General features: G+C 40.6%; 3 protein-coding genes across 9 annotated transcripts in view; 1 reads left to right on the top strand and 2 right to left on the bottom strand.

Moving 5' to 3' along the window:
* CC2D1B (coiled-coil and C2 domain containing 1B) overlaps window positions 1–174 on the bottom strand; it is a 37,796-nt gene extending 37,622 nt beyond the window's left edge. For all 4 annotated transcript variants that reach the window (XR_015698657.1, XM_087730749.1, XM_087730753.1 and 1 more), the window contains exon 1: window positions 77–174. The gene's annotated coding sequence lies outside the window, so the exon portion shown is untranslated. The remainder of the gene's footprint in view (window positions 1–76) is intronic.
* A 1,188-nt stretch (window positions 175–1,362) lies between these two features.
* ORC1 (origin recognition complex subunit 1) lies at window positions 1,363–21,002 on the bottom strand. 4 transcript variants are annotated; one of them, XM_087734534.1, is made up of 18 exons: window positions 20,864–21,002; window positions 20,080–20,106; window positions 19,833–19,937; window positions 19,308–19,435; window positions 17,738–17,907; window positions 16,943–17,318; window positions 15,980–16,277; window positions 14,021–14,125; window positions 13,454–13,658; window positions 12,273–12,379; window positions 11,404–11,505; window positions 10,713–10,884; window positions 8,312–8,419; window positions 7,426–7,575; window positions 6,059–6,178; window positions 4,346–4,512; window positions 3,107–3,194; window positions 1,363–1,731 (listed from the first exon to the last, which is right to left on the bottom strand). In XM_087734534.1, exons 3-18 carry the CDS (start codon window positions 19,919–19,921, stop codon window positions 1,537–1,539), a joined length of 2,580 nt encoding a protein of 859 aa, XP_087590660.1. In that variant the 5' UTR covers window positions 19,922–19,937; window positions 20,080–20,106; window positions 20,864–21,002; the 3' UTR covers window positions 1,363–1,536. The 4 variants fall into 4 exon arrangements, with proteins under 4 accessions (XP_087590660.1, XP_087590658.1, XP_087590659.1 ...); XM_087734532.1 differs by having other exon boundaries at window positions 20,080–20,193; window positions 20,864–21,000; XM_087734533.1 differs by lacking the exon at window positions 20,864–21,002 and adding an exon at window positions 20,623–20,844 and having other exon boundaries at window positions 20,080–20,193.
* Window positions 21,003–21,063: 61 nt separating this feature from the next.
* Window positions 21,064–25,361, top strand: PRPF38A (pre-mRNA processing factor 38A). The gene is made up of 10 exons (XM_009461262.2): window positions 21,064–21,337; window positions 21,422–21,581; window positions 22,094–22,215; window positions 22,727–22,812; window positions 22,990–23,100; window positions 23,638–23,750; window positions 24,290–24,316; window positions 24,396–24,493; window positions 24,845–24,893; window positions 25,148–25,361. The coding sequence occupies exons 1-10, from the start codon at window positions 21,208–21,210 to the stop codon at window positions 25,188–25,190; spliced, it is 939 nt and encodes a 312-aa protein (XP_009459537.1). The 5' UTR covers window positions 21,064–21,207; the 3' UTR covers window positions 25,191–25,361.
* Window positions 25,362–25,422: the final 61 nt, after the last annotated feature.

Genomic DNA, 25,422 nt, shown 5'->3' with positions numbered 1-25,422 from the left:
ATACCCGCCGCCTCCCGCCGAGGGGCCGCGAGCGGCAGCGCGACGGGCCGGTCCGCGCGGGCAGGCCCCGGCTCACCTCGGCCTCCCGCCGCCCGCCCAAAGGCGCCCGGTGAAGCGGCGCCCGCCCGGCACGGGGACGCCTCGGCCGCGGCTCCAAGGCAGCGCCGCGCCTGCGCGGAGGGCGCCGGGGGCGGGGCCAGGAGGCGCGGGGCGGGGCGGGGCCCCGGGCGCTGCCCGCCGGCGGGAGGGCGAGGGCGGCCGCGGGCGCAGCGCGGCGGGAGCGGGGGGGCACCGGTGCGTTACCGCTCACCCCCGCGCCTCGAACAGCTGCCCCAAAAACCCAAAGCCCCAGGACAGCGCTGGTGCCGGCTCTTGCACAACTTGGCCGCGGTAACGAAGCGTTAACAGTAAAAACTTCAGCTGGCCAGCGCTGCCTTCCGGCGACAGAGTTACCCCCACCCCGCCCGCTTTGCATTTATGCATCCTCCTGCTGAAAAGCTGAAATTCCAACTTGCCACTTCTACTGCTCTGCGTTAGTAATGACCCGTAGCATTTCAGAAATGCATTACAAAAAGGAATGCCGCTGACGTTAGTTTTTCTGACCCACAAGTCTATTTAACATCCATTTCTACAGTTTTCTGAAGCTGCTGCAAAGTCTTCAGTCTGCTACAGAAGCTGCAGCCACGTTACAGCAATCCCGTTCACTTTGCCAGGGTACGGATTCATTGTCTAATCCTACAAAAGTGAGCTCTCCGCAAGAAGTCACTTTTCTCGTACCTGCCGCTCAGGCCACTTCCATTTTTAATTTACCAAGATCACTCAACAAGAACAATTTTTGGAGCCTGTTCCACAGCAACACAATTTTAAGCAGTGTTTTCAAACTATCCATCTCCCAGTGACTAATATATTTTGGTAAACAGTTCGATTACAAAAGTGGATTTCAACAGACCTGCATTACCTGAGGCAATTTCTTTGAAGCAATCCTTGATATCAATCAATCAAGAAGTTGGTTACTTGAATGACAAATTTCATCTGGTATTTTTACTTTCCTGGTAGCACACAGTCTCCTCAATTCAAATATTCAGCCTTGATTGCAAACTAAAAGTTCGTTTTCATTGTATCAGTAATGTAAGTTACATCATATTTTAGTGATGTCTTTTATATTCAATAAAGGTCAACGAAGAAAAGCTACATAAACTGCAATGCCACAAAACCAGCGCTAGTCTGAAGAAAAAAAGCTCCTTCGCACTAGTAGTGATGCAAGTACTCAGTTTCCGTTCATACACCTCAGCTGAAAGGGGACCAGTTACCAGCACATAAAAATATTTTAAAAACAAATAATTTGATTTCAAATATTTAAAATGCTTTGAAGCAAATTCTTTATTATACAAAAAGTGCTTTAACACATCAAACATTTAACCAAAGTATTTAGAAAAAATACATTTCACTATTTCCATTTCATCAACAATTAAAAAAATTAAAAATAGACTATTTAAAATATTTATACTTATCAGAAAAATAAAATCTCTTGTTGCCTTATTCATCCTTGAATGCGTACATGACATCGTCCTGGCTGATATTTAGTCGCACCCGCATGTGAAGATACTTATTACTGGACTCCACCAGCAAGAGCCTGCAGGCGCCAAGTCTTGAACAAATCGCCATAATTTCCGATACCGTAGGACTCTGCATGCCTTCAATTCTACACAGCGCTATGTGTTGATGATAGACCTATTAAAACAGAGAAAAAGGACACGGGCCACATTTACCTCCTGCTGCAATCTAGTTGGCCAAGGTGAAAGAGAGAAGCTTCCTTCCCTCCACGTCTATGGGAGGAGAGGAAAAACTAGCTCCAGTCCGCTCAGATGAAATGCACACATGCTGCTGTTTTAGCACAAACTGTTAGGACTTTGTCAAGGAAGTAACAATTCCAAGCTATAGTTTCATTTTTTTATATAGCCAAAAAGCAAAACAATTAGCAACCTACCTTTTCTGCAATTTTTTTAACTAGATCATTTTATCTGTTGCTGCACCTCTTCTTCCACCGGACTAAAGTTTATCCAGAAGATTAAGGGCTGACATACAACTAATTACACATATCAATCCGCTCAGAAGTGATATTCAGGCCCAGTGACAAGTAAGCATGAGTCACACTGACTACAAACATGAAAGATCACAGCTTAGAAAGGCATGATACACCTTTAAGCACAGGAGAATTTGTCACAAATCACACAGACTAGTAAATCCGTAACAAGAATCAGTTGGGGTCTTCTGCTTTTCTATTTAGAAAAAGCAGAAGAAAACCTTTTTGGTGTTAGAGGAAAAATAAGGGAAACATGTAACAAATCAGTCTAACAAAATATTCTTTGAAGTTCAAGAACCAATTGCCCAGTGTATCTATGCAATCAACTGATGCAGATGTTCAGGAGCCAGTAACAGAAAATGTAATTAAAATGCTTACTTACAAACCTGTAGAACCAAATAAAACTGGCAGGTTATTTTATATACAAATATATAGTTCTAAACATTTTTATAAGTATTAACATTTAGCTTCCACATTGTGAATCATGACACGGACTCTGTGCAGAGTCTTCACAGCTCTGCTGGTGCCAAGTGTTTTAGGGGTCTACTAGAAAAAGTGAAGCTACTAGGGCTATACCTGCCTCTATTGAGAAAGACAGCGATACACAAGTTGGAATCAACTTTCAGTTTTCCTCCTTGAACTATGTTGCCTAATATTTTCAGTTCTCTTATTTTTCCTGTTATAAAGCATGTCAGGTAGAGGCATGCAATACTTTCAGGTGCAGGCCAAAAAAAAAAAAAAAAAAAATCACTTTGTGATCCAGATCACTGGTAACATTAATAAAACAGCAGGTGTTTCCAATTATAAGTATTTAGTCCCATTGAAAAAGAGGTGGTAGCATTCAAGTAGGCTTTACACCTGGCCTGGACAGCCATGCCCCAATTTACCTTGCTATCATATTGTCTTCCATCAAATTTTAAGATTAAACCCCCCAAATATTTAAATATTTACACTTTTGCCTGATAATTTTGACAGTGCCCCCCTTTTGTAAAAGAAAAAAGTACTTTAAAACACAAAACATACCTGTTGAACTGTTGCCTCCTCAACTCCTGCCCTGCGAAACTCTGCTAAAATTGCTTTCAAAAAGATCTGCTCGTGCAATGAGGCATTCCTGCATATCAAAACAAAAATCAGTCTGCCACGTTTAGAACTTATGAAAACTTCCTAACTTAGGAAGAAGCCTGGAAGGGAAACTGCTTGGTAAGCACATATTTAAATGCAGGGTATTTTTCTAGCCAGGAGGGGTAGTTCATGTCAACTAGCCATTATATACAGCCTGCCACCCTAGCACCACAATACACTGCATTTCACTTCCCCTCACCTTTCTTTCGATGTATCTGAACACAACGTTTCATTCCGTACATCACGCATGTTCTGCAGTGTGTTATGGTCAACTTACATTTATGAATTAACAAATTAACATTCAGGTTTTCAGGCCCAAGTAGCACAGTAAAAGCAGTACTTGTACATCCAGCAAAATATCCTATTTGCACCCTTTAGTCCCCCCTTCCCTGCTGAAACCCATTCTCTTCCTTTTGATCAGAAACTGGTAAAGCACTTGACCAAGTTACAGCTTGTGCAGAGCACTGAAAGGCAACAGAATTCCTCATATATATTCCCACAGGAAACCTTTTGGAAGTCCTAACAGAATCTATTTATGTTAAAGAAAGAAACCAGTTCAAATGGGAAAGTCTTGCATTCTGCTCAGACATCTGTGGCTCCATCTAAGCGCGCAAAGACAGTGGCATAATACAAGCAGATATATAGAGGGGAAGAGTTGACGCTTGAGGACCTGGTGCCTATTCTATGCACATCTGAGTGTTTTTTCCTTCAGTCTAGCTCAAAGTCTGGTCCAGTATGCTGAATAAACAGTAGTGTTTGTAGTTGTTGGCTCCTGAGTATATCTTCCAGATTTAGTTCCAACTGGAAGGAATTCAAATATATGTACTTGGAAACTGCTGTTCAGTGAAATCAATGTACAGTAAGCAGGGACAATTAGGAAATTTCAAAAGCCCCCTCCTGATCTGAGCTAACACACTAACATGGAAACATCCTGTATAAACTTGTACAAGTGATTTCTATGCCTTTGTTTCCCGTCTTTAATTCCTATTTTGCACCTCTCTCTCCTAGCTGTGCTGCAACGTTTGTTTTGTATCATACTTCAACAAAGCATGGTGCATCACATACGCTCTCAAAGAGTAGTGAGGAATAGCCCGGTGAAAAAGACATAATAAAAGAAATTCCTCTGAGAAATGTTTTTACCTGATTGCATTTATATATGGTGATGAAAACATTTCATCTATGGCTTCTGTTATGTGGGCCATCCTGACTATTTCAGGGGTTCTCTTTTGGCTAGCAAACTCACAGATCTCAGTGGCCCTTCTGCAGATATCAAGGCAACGCCTTGCATCTCCGGACAGTGCTGCAACCTGAAAGTAAACATGACAGGTTTGTAGCAATATTTCCTACAAGTTGAGAAAAAGTTTAGCAAGAACCAATAGACAACAAAAAAACCCCCCAAACAAAAAACCCCAAACCACAACCCCAAACCACAAACAGGAGATCAATGCTCCTGTGAACTATGTTACTAGAATCCCAGATTTTAAATAAGAATCCTATTGACCAAAACCAACAGAAACAACCCTCCCACAACCCCACCCTGATCTGGTCATCACAAATTCAAGACTGAACTTTTTTCTATAACCACAGAAGTCAGAGGTTTAAAAAAAAAAAAATCCAGGAAATTTAATGTGAGCAGTTCAGTTCAACACCAGAGGTTTTCAGAAATGTTATCAATAAAGACCCTACCATAATCCATGTTCACGCAAAGAAAAAAAAAACAAAAGGGGGCAAAAAACTCCTCAGTTTTTCCATACTCAATAGAATACTGATTTTGAGTACACTAATATTATTTAGTAGGTCTTAAAGTAACATCTGGGATAGTGAATTCACATTTACACATGCCTGAAAATTTTTAGGCGTCTGAAATTTCTGAAACTAAATACTCTTAAAACACCACTTGTGGTTTAAAATTTTAATAAAGCTATGAACATTCGCTAGATAGAGCACTGGCCTAGTTTTCCCAGTAGATGCTGATAATGTATGAAAGCCTTAGAACCCAGCTGGAGCCAAGAATGAGAAACCCTTTAGAAAATCTAATTGGGAGTTATTTTTCTAGATTTTCTGAAGAAAATCATACTGGAAAAAACACTGCAGATTATTCAGTCTGCAAAATCATCACTATTATTCTTAAAAAAAGGTGGACCCTTCATAACAAGACAAATGCTTATATTTACTTCTGACCATTTATGAGTACTTTTTTTCTTTATCCTACCATGATGCTTAGCAGAAGTTTAAGCATATACTGGTTTACAGATGTTCTAACATAATTTTAACGGATTATTTTAATGTACAATTGCTAACATAAGACATTAAATAATGCATACATCTTATTTTGAGAAGCTACTGATCCCTAATGCAGTATTTATTTTTTATACAACTGAGTATTAAGACTGGCAACAGAACAGGTGCTATCTATTACGCCAAGGCTTTAAACATCTTGAGAAAGAAAATGAATATGGATATTTCCACTGCCACTGGCATACTAGGTTTTTTTTTTTTCAAGATCATCCAATGACTCACGTTATGCCAAACACTGGAGAAAGCTGACATCTTATCATTATGCATTATCACGACTCTTGTTGTCATGCCTCCAGCTCTTGGAATATACTGCTGCCTTCTCAAAGTAGGTGGAAAAAGCAAGGACACTGCTTTAGCAATGTTTCCTGCGAAAATACCCTGCACACCTTAGAGAGAACATATTGTATGATCCACTACTTGCGCCCCACTTTGTCTCCAATACAGAACATATAACCACAGAACCAAGTCTGACTACTGTGACAAAATTCTCCCCCGCTGCCCCCCCCACTCTTTACCTAGCACAACACAAAGGACAGACATCTGTACTGTGCTTACCTTTCTGGAAACTAGCTGAATCGCATCCTCTTCAAATGCCTTCATGCTGTTCAGTCTGGATGAAATAATTTGCTGTAACTGTTTGTAGGTGTAGGGCTGAAAGGACATTCTGGTGAGGCCCTATAGTAAATAATACAATAGAGTGAGAAGCGTTTGTAGTGCTTGAAAACTCTAAACTGCTCTAGCGGTTAGTTAGTTTTATTTTCTCTGGTAGGAGCAATCAGTCTTTCACATCCTCCCCCTCTAAGTGACATGCTTTAATCAAATCTTCCACTTCACATTTGTGAAAAAAAAACGTGCAAATCCACAAAATTGTTGACTAAGTGAGGACCACTGGTTGGACCTTCCCACTGAAAGGCCTGAGGAGCAAGCAATGCTGATACTGTAATTCAAATTTCTCTAAAAAAAACTTGTAAACAAATCAGAGCCACCTAGTACAAAAATCTTTTGATTGCAACTGTTTACACTTTATTTTTTAATACAGTAACAGCAGAAGCTATTAAAAAATATTCATGTCTCCTTTAGCAAGTCTGTATACATGTAGACAGTCATACTATTGACTTCACATTAGCAACCAACCAAAAATTAAATTCTCTTCTGGCTCAAGCTAATAAAAACTGCTTTCAGATGAGAAGGACAATCTACGTTATAGATGGTGCACTGCCTTTCATATTCTGCAGGAGGCCCGAGTTTTCCATTTCTTATGCAAAATTATCCTCTCTTGTGACTATATGGAGTCAGCCGATCTGCAGGTTTAGCGGGTGGGGGAAGGCAATTCACACACTGCGGAACTATTTTTGAGTCTCAGAATGATGGAGGCACAGAGCACTGATTTTGCAAATCCCTTTTCAGAGCAGCGATGAAGTGATGACCTCGGAAAATGTATTCAGCACAGCTGTAGAGTGCATCCAACTTTCTTTGTTGGATACCTTTGGACAGAAAATCTACCAGCTGATGATGGCAAACAGAGATAAGTAACCAGGTGCCTGGAATGAAAGGGGGAAGAGGAAGGGAAACCAGAAGAGAATTCCTCTGAACTCTAGAGTAAGCAGCTTAACCATTAAGCACAGCATTTGATTATCCAAATCTTAATATGTTTAAAAAGACATCTGCATTCTTAATTCATTCTTACAAGAACACAGTGTACTTACATGGCATAACATCTGATTAGCAAGCTGGCTCCTAAACTTACTTTGCTAAGATTTGTGTGTTCATCATCTGCCCTCTGGAGAGGAAAGGGAATTATAAAAGCATTGTTTAACCTTTGATGTAACCAATCCTACCTTTCTCCTGGATTACTTTTGACTGCATACAGTATTTAATCTGTTCTCATTTTCTAGCATAGCAACAAAACTGCTAGGACGTACCAGTCTGCTAGCTACTCTGTTCATCATTATTCTCTCTGGCAAGTCCATGGTGTTAGCAATGGCCAAGATGATTAACTTGGAGTGCTTTTGAGTTGGCCAGTCAAATAAATTGTACATCACATTCTGTTTCCGGGTCCACAGAAGATCAAGCTGCAGGCACAGAGAGAGAAGAATTAGACTGGAAAAGAACGGGGGTCTGAGGGAGCTAGCGCTGCCACGGAAGACTTCTTACACAATTCTGAACGAGCTGTCTCTGTTGTGTTTCCTTTATCCATCTACTAATAGGACTGCATTTTCTGAATTAGGGCTCTAATCTCTTTTGGAAAAGCACAGTCCTACTAGATGTTTGAACAGTATTAATCACAGTAGAGTGATTAAACAGCTGGAGTTTTTAAATACTACTGTGATATTAATACTACATCTAACAAGATTAAAAGACCCTCCATGTGAGAACCTGAATTAGCTTACAGCAAAAAATAAGTGTGCATTTGTTTATTGCCAAACATAGCACATTCAAGGAGTTTCAAAACTGGCTATGACTTATTACGCTGTAAGTTTTCTCACTGGAAAAGCAGCAGCTTCCAGACAAAATACAGTTGAGTTCTATGGTATTTAGGACTTGATAGAACAACTCACTCCATGACTTGGACCAAAACAAAACATAAAACCAGTGTGAAATCCAAGGCAGAGAACAATACGGCGACAGGATACTTGCCCATTTAAATTCAGTTTCCTACTAAGGCTAAGAGGAACTATTTGTGTCTTCTCTCCTAAGTCTATTCCTTTTAGATCCCATATGATATACTCTAAGCATGTCTTTTTCCATCCTCCAAAACCTCATTTCTTATGATACTTTAAGGAAAGAATGAAGGATTCTTTGTCTCACCTCATCCACTATCAGCACTGTGGTCTTCCTCTTTGGTCCAGGTGTATTGAACAGTTTTGCCAACAGTGCTGCAGCATGGGTTGCTGTCACCTTCTGACCTGTCAGTAACTGGACAAGGATTAAACAATGGTGCAGGTTAATCACACCAAACCCCTGGAAATAGGAAGTTTAACTCCTATTCAGTTTTAACTTTTCTCTAACACTCAACACCAAGCATCTGGATTTTTTTTATGGGGGTGGAGAAGGGGAAAGTAAAAAAAAAAAAAAAAAAAAAGTAGCTCATAAGACACTCAGGTCTACCAGAAACTGTCCATAAAGGAGAATGGAAACAAGAGAATACATAGCTAAAAACAAAGGCCATTAGAATTTCCTGCAATTTGTCTTAAATACAGATTCATTAAGAAATCCTGAACGCAGTCTCAAGAGGACTCTAAACCTAGCATACCCTCAAGGGTGTCTCTGAATGCAAAATACCTAGTGAAAACCTAAGTCAGTTGACAAGAATGGCCTGACTTCAGTAATCTTGGACTCTCATTAAAATATTAATGAATCATCAGCAGGACCTAGAACTAAATAGTTTATTCAACTCTAAGCTAAAAATATACCTTCAACAAGAACTGCTTCTGCAATATATATGGCAAAACAGATGAGCTGACTGTACGTTACCTCTTCCCTTGCAGGTCCAAAGATATACAGAAATTAAAGCATGACATTTCAAAATGACACTATATATGCTGCATCAATTGTGCAACATAGTTCAGAGTCAAGCGGTAAAGTAAAATGGAGATTGCATTTGAAAATTATATTTGTTCTCCAGAATCCCTTAAAAAATTACCTGAGATTTCATAATTATTAAACAAGCCAGAGCATGACAATAATGTATAATCTATATTTGTTTCATGTTTCCTATTCCGTCAGGACAATCTGAATCAATCATATAAAGCAGTTGGATCCCAGAGGATCCTGATTCTACAGCTCTGGAACTGGGCATCCAATACACCACAGAGTTCAATTTGTTGTGGCAGAACTGGCACACTGAAATACACCCAGGTATTTAACCTTATCTCCTTCATCTGTCCAGGCCTTCTTGTCCCTGTTCCTTCTCTATAAACTCTCCTATGACAGTGAGGTAACTGCAGTAGTGAACACTCCAGAATTTGCTTCAGTGATGCAAAGAAACATCAGCAAACTGGATCTTGAGATTGACCCGCAGCAAGAGATGCAGCAATCAGAAAAGCAGCAGTGGCCTAGCTAGGGTACTTGGGTAACAGCTGAGGCAGAAGGAACCAGAGAAATAAGTGGTTTATTTGACTATGTGCTCCCCTGGAGGATATTTAACTGGGCTAGCTTAAAGGGTTCAGGGCCCATGGGGGGCAACAAATTTTACTTCCAAAGGCCTATTCTTTATTGATTTAAATTATTTTTTTTTTTAAAAGATGTATGCTGAACGGGATAGCAACAAAGAGTGTTAAAATACCTTAACATTACCATGAGATAAGGTAAGTGTCATGAAGCATTTCACTATGCTAAAGAAACAGTGACCTGGCTACAACAAATCCCTCAGCAAGACACTGTCTATGCTGGTTTGAGGAAAGGATGCAAATATGTAAATTTAACTCCCAACTATGAGGATAGGGATATTAGATCAATGTATTCCACTTACTGCTCAGATAGAAGATGTCAAACAAATAAATGGGGCAGAAGTTTATAAGAAAAGGGACTAGATGCTTCAGGAAACCATCGTTTCATTTCCAGGTCACTGGCTTAAAGTTCGCCTAGACTGACAAAGGTCTTGAGCAGTTACTACCTAATGCCTATTGGGTGATCTTAATCCAGTCCTCAGAAGGTTAATTCACGCCCATATAAACACAAGCACAGTCAGTAGTCCAAGATGAGATGCTGCAGACCAGTTTGCCATGGAAATCTGAAACACAGTCTTGTTGACAGGGATAGTCCCTCTTTAGCTGGATTGCTATGATGACAGAACAATTAACCATTAAGAACCTCTTAGTCATCATTCCACTGACATACTGACTTCCAGAGTTCTCACCTCTGTAACTTTTTAAACATACATGTGCAGAAAAAGTTATAGAAGGGGAAAATATAAAAAGAATGTGGTTTAGATTTTTTTAAACCTGAGTGGATGTAATAAATTAGGCTATTTCCCAGCCACTGCCCTTATGCAGCTGAAAGCAAAATAGTTCAAGAAGTTGGCCATGCCCTTAAGTTAATTATTTTTTAACCTGCTCTAAGATAGAAGCATACTGTCGCTCAGAGGGACTACTTAGAAGTATCGATATATTAAGTGACTTGAATCCTGTAATACATCAAGGATCTGATGGCAAAGCATAAGATTTCTTCTTCTTTCAAACCAGAGAGCCATTGAAGAAGCTTTACTTACCTCTAGTATCTGCACGTAAGCTTGGTGAGGGTCAGTCAGCTTCATGCCATTAATCTCTACAAACTGGAATGATGGTAGGTCATCATTTTCTGCAGCTTCCTGAAGACAGCGAATTACTTCGTGAACAGTTGCAGTTTTACCTGTTCCAGGCACTCCAGAAATATACATGCACCTACAAAAGGAGAAAACCTTTTCAGCAGCCTGAGCAAAATGGTAACACTCTTAGGATTTATGAGCTGGAATTCCTGGGCTCTGAGACCAGCCTCGAATCCTACTCCTCTATCACTTCAGGCAATTCCTTATATTTCAGTTACTTCATTTGCAAACTGGGACACATAACACATTGGAGGATCATGAAGATTTTTGTTATTACTGAAGCAATTAACAACCTAAAATACTTCATAAATATAAGTTACCTCTTTTTTTAAAAAAGAAAAAAAAAAAAGGTTTCCCAGACATCTAAAATTGACTAGTTATTTCGGTCTTTAATTTGAATCTGTACAGTAAAGGAGCCCACATTATTTCTATGCACAACCCTTCTTAAGGAAGAAAAATACCAGGAAAATTCAACTAGGAACTTTAATCAGCCAAATGATGACAACTTTTTTAAATAAAAGTAGTGTTGATTGTCTGACTGCTGTTATGCCATAGGTAGATGTGATCTCAGTTACAGTCTCACCAACAAACTCACCCTCCTGTACCATCAATAAGTTTGCTTTCCACAAAGTTATAGATATCCTGGAATTCTTCCTCACGACAAGGCAGAGATTCTGGGATAGCAGAAACATGCAGCCTTTTGATTAAAAAAGAAAAGAAAAAGAAAATTGAAATAGGAGGTCTAAGTTGCATTTTCACAGTTTTGCCTGAAGAGCCTACAGACACACCACCTTTCACAGTTGTGTGCAGTTTTTAAAAACTCTTACATACTTTAAGCCTGAACACCAATGTCAAGCATCGCAAAAGAAATAGCCTAGTGTGATTTTAAGTTTTAAGAGGGCTGAACAATCTTCTTCGTAAACAAACAGCACGAACATACAGCAATAAAGATCTAGCTGTTGCAATTCACAAAAAAAATGGTAAGTCAGTGTAGAGGTAGGATAAAACAGGGAAGACCGCTTATAGGAAACTGAAAAAACTAAAACTCAGTTTGAAAGATACATTCAATCCTGAATGCATTTTTTTTTCCACTGTGAAAATCTGCAATGATGCAATATAAAGCTTTTTCACACACCAAGAGGAGACAAATACTGTACCTTGACTATCTAAAGCTAATAAGAGAGGATCTTTGTTTTTCTAATGTTGCACAGAATAAAGACAGATATCTAGTTCTGAAGAATTTAGCATGGACTGGTTACAATAATTTGAAACTGTGAAAGTACTACTAGTATTTGTAAATCCAGTATTGTACTGTAAATTCATAAACGCTCTTGTGGTATCAAAACATTGTGCATTTTTACCAAATTTATTCAATATGGTAAAGATATTTCCCTATTTCAGCATAACCTACTGCTCTGCATACCTGATACAGAAAGATGATTTCCTCCCTTGATCACACATTACCTTAATCTGGCTTCTTCTAGTATACTGGCTGGTTTCTGTGCTTCATGGTTGCGCCTAGGAATTTCAGGAGTTGCGTTCCGGGGTGTCTTTGGTGTTCCTGGTAAAGGCTGCAGAGAAAAGTTACAACCTCCAGCAGATTTTCTACATACGGCAATTTCTGTTGGAGACCGATCATTCCTACAAGTTTCCCAAACATCACTTATGCACAAAGACTACCCAGGGATACCAGAGTACAAGATGAAAAGGGAAACAGTCTTTACAAAGAGAATTACCAAACAAGCCTCATGGTCTTTTTTCTTCCTAAGGGAAAAAAGAAACTAGAAAGGGGGTGGTGACAAAGACAATTGCACCTTTTAACTGTCTGAAGAATTTTTAAATTAATGCTTTTCTGAAGTGCTGCGTTACAAAGTGATTTGGTTCTTAAGAAACAGCAAGCAACTAGAAATTGATCTATCTCAATTTCATTGTCCAAACAAAAAAAGCCATATGATATCTTAATTATTCTTCTTTGTTGTGCTTACAAGTTCTAGTTATGCTAGGTTTTCTGTGTCAGACATTTCATAAACACAGAGTAAAAATTAGCCATTGACAGTATGTACCTGGCTATGGTGCTGAACACAGTCTTAATGAGTGAGGCCTAAGATTCATGTAGCCTGGTATCCCATCTCCATCAGCGGCCATGACGCTATGAGAAACTGCTGGCCACACTCTGGCGTGGCCACGAACGCTGTAGAGCATCCCTTTTGTGTTGGTAACCATCTGCACATTGGTAAGCTTTCAAGAACCAGGATAGCTCTACCGCCAAGCACAAAGTTGGTCTTATGGCTTTCTGCTATACATAAAGACTAGACAGAAATAGAACTAAAATGCCTCAGTGCGCAGCTTACAATAAAAGTAAAAATGGTGGCCATAAAAGGATTAATCAGTTTGTTCGGCTCCAGTCCAATCCAACGTTTTCCCTGTCTAGGCTAGAGCTTTCTGATCAACGTTGTCACAACATTCACAATATGCAAGTCTTTTATACATTTGCATAACCTACTCATATCAAAGATCATATGAATCAAGATAATGTTTCATTAAAAGCTAAGGGGTTCAGATACTTAACTTCGGTACACAGGCATCAAGCATTCAAATAATTGGCTCAGAAATAATAAAAATAGCTCTTTTATATGGAACCTTACAGTTTTCTTCAGGGTCTTAGCAGGAGTGTGAACTGAAGACTTCCTTGAAGATTTTGGGGTGCTGAATATTCTGCTTGATTTAGTTTTCTTTTCTGGGGTACAGAACACATCATCCTTCTCTTCCTCCTCACTACTTGAAGAGTAAGAGCTGTCTGAGCTAGAGAGGAAATCCTCTTCCTGGTTTGACTCTAGTGTATTTAATATGCTGTGAGAAACAGAAATGACATGAGTTTTAAAAAAATACATACAACTCCACACACTACGAAGTATCACTTGTACATTTTCAGCTTTTTCTGTAGTTATCATAATCAGCAAGCCAAGATATTTTTTTACCTGAGCTGTTAATTTTCCATGGCTATTTAATAGGCTGGTTTAAAAGGAAGTCAGTTTTCTGATGAACACCATGAGTCGGCTTTATGTTTCTGAACGTGAGACAGTTTTCACTCACACTGCAATTAAGCTGTGCTTCTAGAACCATTTGCATTTCAATATCAAGCTAGCCAAACTCTCAAGGCTTCAAGCTATCAATAGCAATCTGAATAAGATATCATAGACGTAAAAGTTTACCTGATTTGCTCTGCAATGCGAGCGCTTGTTTTCTGTGCGCATGTTCTACGGGAGCGAGGGGTCAATACAAGGCTCTGACTATGCAGTTCCTGATGTCCAATTAAACTGTAAAGAAAAAACACAAAGCTATTTGTATTTCCTCTTTGCATCACACTTGTAAAGATGGAGAGAATGCCTTTCAAACTTCAGACTCAATTGTTATAGCTGTCAATCCAGCATGAATTCTTGTTTACAGTTATCTACAGATTGGCTATGGCATGGATACTGGCAGCACCATTTCCCCTCTCTCGCACTCTCTCATCAATATATCTTTGCCAAAAAAACCCAAACCAAACCAAAATCCACAGAATATTTACTATAGTACATTCATGGTCTGTACTGTAAAGATTTTTACAGTAAAGTGTGTTTCTATAAATCTTTGTGAACCAGCTGAGGAAAGCTGCTAAGTCTAAAGAGAGAGACCCTACGTCCGTACAAGTCGGAGTTGCTAGCTGACCTTTGATGCTGTGACAATAGAGACTGCATTAGCATTAGTTCAAAACAGACATCTCCGACTTGGGCCCTATCAACATTATACCACTTTGTTTCCTGATGCACCCTCAGCTGGCAACAGCTACTTATTTCACATTGACTGACAGCTGCTGCACATTAACAGCTTTCCCTCACTTTCCCAGTTAGACACACGTGTCAGTGAAAAGCACTGAATAGATGCTGGTACAGTTTAATTAGCAGCCAAATTATTTTACAAGTATAATACTGCCAAACTGAAGGGACAGGCTCAAAACAGTGGTGTTTTTTTGTTTGGTTGTGGGTTTTTGTTGTTGTTGTTTGGGTTTCTGGGTTTGGTGGGTTTTTCTGGTTTTTTTTTTTTTGTTTGAGTTTTTTGTTTTGGGTTTTTTTTTAAGAGAAAGAAAACAAATATGATTTTCTTTGGCCATCTCTGTAATGTGCCCTTTAGAGTAGATTTTTCTATTTGTGTTTTGAGATTCCTTTGTTCTCTTCTTGGACACTTCTTCATCGCTATCACTGAAACACTTTACTGGTAATACAACTTTCCTATTAGTTCAAAGGACACAATGAGATTAATTAATTATTTGTAGACAGGTCTCAGAATTTTTTTTTTTTAGATCTATAAATACCACTGAAATGCCATTACCTTATCAATGAAAAGTAATTTTTTTTTTTTTGCTATACAGTAAGTGACAAAGATGGGGTGCAGATCCACCAAGTGTTGCACCCATATCTTTACTCTTTGAAAGGAGGAAGAGAGGAACGTGACTGGGTTTTGGCCTCTTGCAACATTTTATACAAGAAAGTCTGATCCATTCTCCTCCTGCCCCAGCTTAATGCTATTTTTAAAGGCTGTGTGAAGATACAATTAAACAATTACGCTTTTTGAGTTTTGATTTCTTTTCTACATAAAAATTAGCATGAAAGTATACATACAATTATCATGAGAATTCTCATGAGGCCAATCGCATCCCTTTCTATAGTTCAGCATATCTCAATAGCTGTCACAAGTAGGGCACATTCGAGCCTGTATGACATACGTACAGTGACTGCAGGGAAACATTTTTATCCATGCTGATGAGTACAAATCATAACAATCAATATGGCTTCAATTCCCTTTCCTATCATCCTACCATTCCCCATTTCCAACCTCTTCTCTCTGTTCTTGTAACCATGAATGGCTTGTGTCCATCTTTATAGCCAGCTCCTCTTATCTCCCCAATCATTCATTCACCTCCAAGGAACATGCTTTCTAGAGCTTCACCACAGTGCACTTGTAACTATTTAGGCTATCCCTCCTTCTCTCAGTGATCTCAACAGGTAAAACACGGTACACAGAGAAAGTTCACCTGCTTTTCTCTCCAGAAGCTTTTCATAAATGTGCTTTAAGAGAATTATATACAAATAGAAATCCCATGCAAAAATAACTATAAAAAGGCTATCACTTACGATATAATGTCGTCTTTCATATTAAGATTTTTGGCTTTCTCACTGGAGTCTTTGACCTTACTATAGGGTGATAATCGTATTGTATCACTAAATCTCTGCCATCGGTCTGCAGTATCAAACATTGACTTTGACTTATCATTGGCGCAAGGTATTTTTGGTGGCGAGCCTAAAATGCCAGGGAATTTCACTTTTCTTTTAGTAGCTGATGGTTCTAACGGTGCTACAGCATCACAGTCATCATCCAAAAGCTCCAAAACTTCACATCCCAGGATCCTGCCTTTAGGAGATCTTGTGGGACCTAAGAATCAAGAGCAAAATGAACTTTTGTCAGGCTTTAATATGGCTGGTTTGGTTAACTTTCCGAAGACATGGTACAACTGGCTTGGTGGCTGTCATTTAATGAAAGGGGACGGCATTAAACTCCAGGAACAAGGAACTGAATACATACAGAAGACATACACTTCCTCTAAAAAGATGACTAAATAGAATACAAACTGTTGGTTGTTTTTTTTTTTCCAGTTTTCTAACCCACCTTCATCACTTACAACTTTACTCAGGCTCCAGTTTGACAATATGGCATGTTACATAGGATCAAATGTGCTTATTCAACCAGCCCAATGTAAACATTCTAGTGCACCGTCAGAAGATTAAAGAACGTGAGACATTCTGAGGTCAAGTTAGGCTGATTGATAGCATTTCAGCCAACAAGTGCTTTAACTTAGACTTACCACTTACAAATAAAACATTTGCAACAGCAATTGGATATAAGCAGTACACTTGCTTGAAATAACGGATATAAGACTGATGCACCCAAAAGGCTTGGGCTAACCCCAAAGCCTGAATAAGGTAGCTAAAAAAACTGATGTTGAATATTACCATTGTCTGAACTACCCAAAATGAAGAGGGCACAAAACATATCACATTCAGAACTACCAAATGGACAGAATATTGCCGTATACATACTGTTTAACTGTAACTTCTTCCTTGCTGCTGGAGTTTTGATGCCATTAGCCACTCTCTGTGAATGTCTCTCCTTAGCAAGGGAGGACTTGGAAGCAGAATGTTTCGATTCTATTTCCAACTCAACATTTTTGGGTTTTGTGGTACTCCGAACAACTCTCTCTGTCTCCTTTTTCAGGGGGGAAATGATATCCAAAGGAAAAAATGAGTTTGAAGATTTTGGGATGCCACCTCCTTTCTTATTAGCTTCTTTCAGCTTAGAGAATATGTCAGGGGACAAAGCCTTAAAGCATTTCCCATCCCAAGACTGTTTTACATAGAAAGTTTGTTCCTTGTTTAATGGAATAGGTAGTTCCTCCCCCAGATGCAGTGGTATTACCTGTAAAAACAGAAAATACCAAAACAGGCATACCTTAACATTTACTGTTCATTTAACATTCAACTATTTTATATTCACAGATCTTATTATTGGAACTCATGCAGTCCTTCATTATATAGGGCAACACCTTCAACCTACATTTACACTAGCATAAGTTTATTGCACTACAGGACTCTGATCACATTACTTCCTTCCATGCAAACCTCTAAATGAGCTGGCTGCCAACAACCAAAGTCATTTTGGGATGGAAGAAAGACAGAATATCAACAGTTTTCAACTATCCTATCCTATATTAACTGCATTAACAAATACATATTGCACATTTGGTTTGGGAGGGAATAAAGTAGCTGCCCTGTTCTGTTATGCTGTTTGAATTGTTTCTTTCTTCCCTCTGTGTGTAGAGGGGCTGCAGTACATACCATGACACTTTTAATAATGGTCTCCACGGCTATATCAGTGTCATAGCCAGGAACTTGATCAAAAAACACCTCCTGAGGAGAAACCTCTCTTTTAAGCAGTTTCCGTTTATTCTGAGGTATCTCTGTAATATGAGAGAACCACTGCACGACTGCATGTTTCTGCTGAATGCCTGTAACAATGAAAAAAAAAAAAAAAAAAGTCAGCGAACATTAAGAATTTTATTGTATTGCAGATAGTTATCATCAGACTTCCATGACTTTAGCTGAAATGCCACCAAGGATAGAAATCCTCCTTGGACATGGGTGAGAAAGCATCTAATAAGAGATTACAATTCCCATTTTCTAAGCTAAATTAAAATGTTTGAGTTGAGACTTCTAAAGACTAAAATACCACCTACATAGGGTCTCAATCAGAAGATACCTGCAGACCAGCTGATCCACCAGTTCACTACCACAAATGAAGATGTTCCCTATTTGCATAAACATGACCTAATCGGACCCCACTAACTGAAAAGAGTGACATAAAAGGAGAAGTGAGAAATTTCGGAACAGTATTTGTAATTTCAATGTTATTTTAGAGGTAAACCAGAAACACATTTATTAACTGCCTAACAAACCAGAGAATCCTGTTGTTGAAATGTCTAGAAGAAAGTCTGAATAAACACTATGAACAGATTCAATGTAGAGAGTTAAAAGAAACACCTGGAACATATAACAGTTGAATATTAAGTTCCTCTCTACATTTTAAGGTTTTCATCTTTGAATGAAAAACAAAGCCACATATCTGTAACAAATTTGTCAAAGATATAACACAACAGGAAAGTCTTGTTTTCAAGGAAGTTTCACAGGTTTCATTCCAGCATGAAAAGAATATTCAGTTACATTACAATAAATCTGCATTAGTAAATAAATAAGCTGGAGTGATATGTATTTATGTGTTAAAAAAGTAAAGAATTAAAAAAACCCTCAAAATATTATTATGATGGCCCAAAACAAACAACAAAAACTGTTTGAAGGAATTAGACATAGCTAATGAGTAGTTTCTAATTCAGACTCAGACATAGTCTTTGTATCACTCACCTTCCATGATTTGTTGTTTAATATCTACCTTTATCTATAAACAAGGAGTTCTACAAGGGACAGAAGTAACGAGCCCCATTTATTCAGCCTTGTACCTTATTGCTAAATTCCCCAATGTCTAATAAGATGCAAGTTCCAGGGCTGCAGTGCTCTTGCTCCATTTGGATTCTCCAATCTCTAAATAAAGCATGAGCTCACACTGTCTTCCTCAGGGACCATTTCTTTTAAATTAGACAACTAAGCAAAAAGGTTGTAAAAATTTCATATCTTTAAGCTCTCTGTTTATCTATCAAATTTAGTTGAAATTAGTCATCAGCCCCAACTATTTGGGGAGCATGTGACTACAGATGCAGTGATCACCAAAGCCTAATTTCCTTAATAAATCAGGCCAGTGATAAAGGGTTATGGGCTAAATACATCCCCCTGAAATAGGTATCTTTAAAACATTTTAAGATTTCTCAGATAGGAGGTAAAATTTTATTTCTCTTACCATCTTCATATAAATCCAGGAGTTGTGCCACAAAAGGTTGATCTGCATTCTCCCCTTCTACTAAAATAAACTCGCCAAGTTGTATACAGGTTTCTGTTTTGCTTCTTTCTGATTTAATAATGATTCCCCTAGAAAGTGATGCACATGTGCAGATTAGCAGGATTTCACATTCTTTATAATTCACATATCATTAAAGCTGACAGCCTGTCAATCTTCTAGCTAGTTACGCTCCCTCTTACAAAGCCTACAACTGAGTTTCCTAATTAAAAGCTTCCATATATATTTCAAACAGTTAACACTTATTCACAGATTTAATTAAATATTTTTGTTTATACACTATGCAATTTATAATTCAAGAGCTTTGTGACAACATTTTTGTTATACACATACAGTGTCATGACACAGTGCTCAAAACCTTACTCATATTCTCACTGACTGCCACGTTAACCTCACCGATGTCAGAAAGGTAAAGAAACATTCATTGATTAAGTTGCCCTGAGCAAGCCAGAAATAACTGTTATTTACTTGTACTGGAAAGTCCTCAGTTTTCTGTCTGAGCTCATGGGTTTTCCATACCAGGAGTAGATAATTTTGCTTTGCTGCCGGGTGTTCATGATTCCCAAGGAAAAGCTAAAACAAACAATTATTTGTATCATTATTTAAAAACAAAAGCAGGGAAAGACTCAAGATGGCCAGATACATAGAAATGCCATCAATTCTTTCAGTGTGTATGAAGAACGTGGCATGCATCGGGTGATTCAGAGAAGCCTACCTTCACCGAAGCCTCCCGACGCCGCTCCTTTGAGGGAGGAGGAAAAAAGGAAGGTGTTTAGTAGTGCGTTGTTCTTCAGTTCCTTTTCTCACGTCCAGCGCTTGACTGGCACACCTAACAAACACGCGATTCCCTTGTTACTGGCTACTTTGCTTACTCACAGAACAAGTTATCAGATAGATGTCTTCTGTGTTTTGTGAATTACCGAGACTCTCTGTAATTAATGAGTTACCACGCCCTCCCGCTCCCTCGGGCTGCCCCTGGGGCCAGCGCGGCCCCGGGCTCCGGGGGCTCGCCGCCCGCCCGCCGCGATGGCCACTTCAAGACGACGGCTTGCAGTTTTTCGTCCAGACCTCACAGCGACCAGGCGGGTGAGACCATCACGAACGCTTTGCTTACGCTCAGTTTTTATGTGTGTTTTTGTTTGTTGTTGTTTTTTTTTTTTTCCCCCTAAATAAGGACTTTCCCTCTGGAAAACGCCACACACACCAGCCCCCCCCGCCTCCCCCCCCCCTCCCCGAGTGCTGCTCCCGCCTCGCTCACCCCAGCCCGTCGGTTTAGACGAGGCAGCGAAGAGCTCGGGCAGGGCTCTGCCTCAGGGAGCCTGCTCCCCGTCCCGGGCTCCTGCCCGGTTCCCCGGCGGCCTGCGGGGCCATGGCGTCGGAAGGGGCCATTCGCACCGCCGGATCGGACACGCAGAAAGATACCGAGGCGCTCCACCACCTTCCCAGAGCCACTAACCCGCCCGCCCCCCTCACGGACCGCAGGGCTGAGGCCCACTCACCGCGGCGCCTCAGCGAGCCCCGGGCGCGGCGGCAGCAGCAGCGGCGGCGGCGGCGGTAGCGGCAACGCGATCTCCTGCCAGCACTAGGATAGAATTTCGCGCCAAAGCCGGCCCGGGGCCCCGACCCCTCCGCCGCGCGCGCGCACAGGCGGGAAGAGGCGGTGCAGCAAAGGCGCCATGTTTGTGCCTGGCGCCCCGAAGCCGCGGCCGGAAGGGATGTTATAGCCCGAAGATAAGATGGCGGCCGGCGGCGGCGGCAGCGTCCCGGAAGCGGATGCAGCCCCTCACGGAAGGGGAGCGGGGCGGCCCGCCGCAGAGCGGAGGGGAGCTGTCTAGCGGCGGCCATGGCGAACCGGACGGTGAAGGACGCGCACAGCATCCACGGCACCAACCCGCAGTACCTGGTGGAGAAGATCATCCGCACCCGCATCTACGAGTCCAAGTACTGGAAGGAGGAGTGCTTCGGCCTGACGGGTATGGCGGGGCGGGCTGGGGCGGGAGGGGACTCGGCGGGGAGCCCGGTGAGGAGCCCGCGCTGATGGCCCGTCCCTCTCCTAGCCGAGCTGGTGGTGGACAAGGCCATGGAGCTGAAGTACGTGGGGGGCGTCTATGGCGGGAACATTAAGCCTACGCCCTTCTTGTGCTTGACGCTGAAGATGCTGCAGATCCAGCCCGAAAAGGACATCATCGTGGAGTTCATAAAAAACGAGGACTTCAAGTAAGTTGGTAGCCTGGTATTTCCCTCTTTTGGTTGTCGTACGGGATGAAACTGCCTGAAACAGCCAGGGAAACCTCAGTGCAGGGTTTAGCTTTTAGTGGGCCTTCTTGCTAAAAAGCATGTCCTTCCTCTTGCTTTCGAGACTGCTCTCCTTCTCGCTTGGGCTGTTGGAATGGCTTGCCCGTGTGAGATGTGCTCTCCTTGGTGATATACCTCTGCCTGAAGTATTTGGAATGCATTAAGGGAGACGCATTAATCTACTTTTTCTTCAGTATTTCTTTTGTCTTTGTGAGTGATAATGCACCCGTACAGAGATTATATACGTATACTCGGCTATATATATTTTTTATATGTGTATATATATACTTGAGTACTTGGAGGAGAACATCTAAACGGTCACGTATTCTATTTTAGTGTACTGATTTTCCTCAGAAACTTACGGGGAAAACTCTTTTATCTAAAACTGCTAACTGTGCAAAAAACTCAGATACATGAAATGGTTTACTTTTCAGGTATGTCCGAATGCTTGGTGCGTTGTACATGAGATTGACAGGCACTGCCATTGACTGCTACAAGTATCTTGAACCACTGTACAACGACTATCGAAAAATAAAAAGTCAGAACAGAAACGGGGGTAAGCACTGTTACATAGTTGTGGTTTCTTAGTACCTCATAGATGACCTTTAGTTAAAAAAAAGGTATCATGCTAGATAAAACTAAATATTCTATTTAGTAATATAAGCTTAAAAAATTGTGGTGTAACCACCTTTTTGAAACCTTACTTTGACTTATTCATCCTTTGGATAGTCTGTTGCTGGTCTAGCAGACTTGTACAAATGAGAACTGCCTTGCTTATTTTGCTTTCCCTAAGTGCTTGTGTTTTCCGTTGGGCACTGAAACGCAGTTCCATAAATACCAAAGAAATACCGTTTGAGTGCTGGTTTAAGCACCGTGAATCTGCTAATCGTAGCTGTGCAGTAATTTCCCTTTTGCAAGATAGGCCTAATGATTTTCCTCATCTTTGCGAATGATTTTGAACTGTTGTTTGTACAGCCCACTTGACATAAATTATCTGAAGTGTTTCATCTTTAGTCACTAGTGTTAATCTTCTTTGTCTTTTAAATGCTATTTCCCCCCCCCTCCAGAATTTGAACTGATGCACGTGGATGAATTTATTGATGAACTGCTCCACGAGGAACGCGTATGCGACATCATTCTGCCTCGATTACAGGTTTGGAAAAGTAGATGGTTATGGAATTCTTAACTGCATCAGATTCAATAGTTGTGTCAGCTACTGGCTTGTTCCATAAAGCTGTGATACAGGCCCTTCTGGCACACGAGATGCCTCCGTAGGTGTTTGTTCTTACTTGGGTTATGTAATATAAGATGAAGTTGTAATTTTTCCTAGAAACGATACGTTCTGGAAGAAGCTGAGCAACTCGAGCCTCGTGTTAGTGCTTTGGAAGAAGATATGGATGATGTAGAATCCAGTGAGGAGGAGGAAGAGGAAGATGAAAAGGTTGGTGAACTGTTTTGGAAAGCGATAGTTAAAGCTGGTGCTGAACCACCGCAGAACACTTTATGGCCTATGAGAAATATTTGAGGGGGGGCATCAGGAAGCTGCTTGCAACTCTTATTTCCCCCCTTAACGTATTTTCATATAAGCTGCTTGTGAGAACTTGTTAGACCCTGGAGCAGTTCTCAAGTGCTCTGTGTTTGTCAAGCTTTTCTGTCTCCTGAAATTCACAAATCTGGATCTGTTCTGTGTTAAACATATTTCAGATAAATTGCTTTGCATACATATATAATGGAGAGAACTAAAGGTGATCATGAAAGTTACAGTAGAATCAACAGTAGGAGAAGTGGCCACTTTAATTTCCAGTTGGCAAACTTAAGCAGTACCACTCACTTCTGAATATGAAATACTTGAGGATGGCGAAGCTTGATTGTGTGACTTTTGTCATTTATATTAATTGTTCAGAAATCTTTATTGATAGATAAAAAAACCTCGATGAAACGAGACTCACAGAACCTTCCCCCCCACCATTGTTTCCAGCTGGAACGAGCACCCTCTCCTGACCACCGCAGAAGAGGCTACAGAGACCTTGATAAACCTCGCCGATCTCCGGCTGTGCGATACAGGCGGAGCCGAAGCAGGTCCCCAAGAAGGTAACGTGGCTTTTCGTGAGCAATATTTTTACCTATTGTACTGCAGGTGGCTGGAGCAAAGCATAGAAGCGAAGATGACAATTCAGCCAGACTCTCTTACACCTCCCAATTCCTTTAGTCACCTTCTGAAGTAAGGAGTTGCAGTGCACAGCCACAGTCAACCTGTCTGCCTGTTTCTCTAGTCCTTCAGTAACTCTTGAACTTGCTGGCCAACTTCAGCTAAATTTGACAATACAGTGAAGATATTGAGGAGAACAAAGTGCTTTGTTTTCATGTAAGCCAGAAGCTGCAGAGAAAATCCTGTTAATTGTTCTTAGATAATAAGCCAGGAAAAACTCATCACTAACCTGGTTTGCTCACTCTATGGGCCGGTCCAGAAGCACGTACTGCCTCTTGTGCAGCAGGCCAGACACACGCTAACTGAGGACACGGGGGAGCGCAAGGGAAGCCCCGGTGCTGTTGCTGGAGAATATGGGAAATTAAACAGCTGGTTCTGCTCATGATTTTTAGTGACTCCTTCTTTTCTCCCCCAATTACAGGCGAAGCCGCTCTCCAAAGAGAAGAAGGTAGTCTTTTATTCTATTATTTAATCTTAGAATGTGTGCATTTTTAGTATGGCTATCTTAAAAGCTTCCTTTCTCTCAGTCCATCACCACGCCGGGAGAGGCATCGCAGCAAAAGCCCAAGACGACACCGGAGCAGATCCAGGGAGAGGCGCCACAGATCAAGATCTAAATCTCCAGGTATTTTTGTCACTTACAGATTAACTCTGGCAAATCTTTATTGGCAGAACATCCACTGCAGGAAAAATCTGTGTCATGGTATCAAGAAGGTAGTATAGGTGCTTAATCTGGCTCATAAAACTGCTAGTTATATGAAAGCACAGCTGGGGAATGCCTTTAATACATGCAAAATTGCCTTGAGTATGTTTGTTTTTCAGATATTTGTCAGGAGGTTAATTTGAGTGCCTCACTAAGGCTAGGGTTGTTCTTGCAGTATCTAGGACACTTGGTCACTAGCAGCAGATTGCATTAGCAAAACAAAAAAAGAATTCCCGGGTCTATGGAAGTAACTGTTACCTCTTTATCTCATAGGGCATCATCGTAGTCACAGACACAGAAGTCATTCCAAATCACCTGAAAGGTAAAGGCTTGGCCTGTTTCTTAAGGGTGTCTGTACTGCTGTAGGAGCTCTTACTTGTCATTTAATCTTGGGGACTGAAGGTCTTACAATGTTGGAGATGAAATATTTCAGACAGTGCCTCCCTCAGTGTTGTACGCATGTCACACTATCCATACCTGACCACAGAATACACCACTTACTCCTATGACTCACCTTGGTCTTTCAAAACAACTACTAGTACTGTGTCATACAGCTTTTTTTTTTTTCTGTTTCAGATCTAAGAAAAGTCACAAGAAGAGTCGGCGAGGGAATGAATAACAAACCAAATCCAGCACGCAGTTTAAGGACCTTGAACTGCAGTCTAATACTGTCCTATTTGCTTTACGGGACAGCTGGATATGTACCGGCTGCTTTAGCAGTCCACTTCTTTAATCCTTCTCCTCTTGTACAAGTCGTGTTTGTTTTTTAATTAAAAGAAAACTAAGGATACTTTTTATGTAGTTAGTTACTCAACTTCGTGATAGAATTCAAGGATTATTTTTGAATTGTT

The sequence above is a fragment of the Nipponia nippon genome, unplaced genomic scaffold (assembly GCF_047370975.1).
Source record: "Nipponia nippon isolate SJK-2023a ecotype South Korea unplaced genomic scaffold, ASM4737097v1 scaffold_5, whole genome shotgun sequence".
Classification (NCBI taxonomy): domain Eukaryota; kingdom Metazoa; phylum Chordata; class Aves; order Pelecaniformes; family Threskiornithidae; genus Nipponia; species Nipponia nippon.
This window is presented reverse-complemented; position numbering and strand designations above follow the sequence as displayed.

Excerpts from the sequence above, each read along its gene's own strand:
- ORC1 (XM_087734534.1), bottom strand. The coding sequence starts at position 19,921 with ATGAACACCCGGCAGCAAAGCAAAATTATCTACTCCTGGTATGGAAAA. Across the intron at positions 10,885-11,403 it reads CTTATTGATGGTACAGGAGG|GTGCATGTATATTTCTGGAG; the intron begins GTGAGTTTGTTG and ends CTCCTTTTGTAG. Across the intron at positions 8,420-10,712 it reads CTTACGTGCAGATACTAGAG|TTACTGACAGGTCAGAAGGT; the intron begins GTAAGTAAAGCT and ends ATCCTTGTCCAG.
- PRPF38A (XM_009461262.2), top strand. The coding sequence starts at position 21,208 with ATGGCGAACCGGACGGTGAAGGACGCGCACAGCATCCACGGCACCAAC. Across the intron at positions 24,317-24,395 it reads CGCTCTCCAAAGAGAAGAAG|TCCATCACCACGCCGGGAGA; the intron begins GTAGTCTTTTAT and ends CCTTTCTCTCAG. Across the intron at positions 24,894-25,147 it reads CATTCCAAATCACCTGAAAG|ATCTAAGAAAAGTCACAAGA; the intron begins GTAAAGGCTTGG and ends TTTCTGTTTCAG.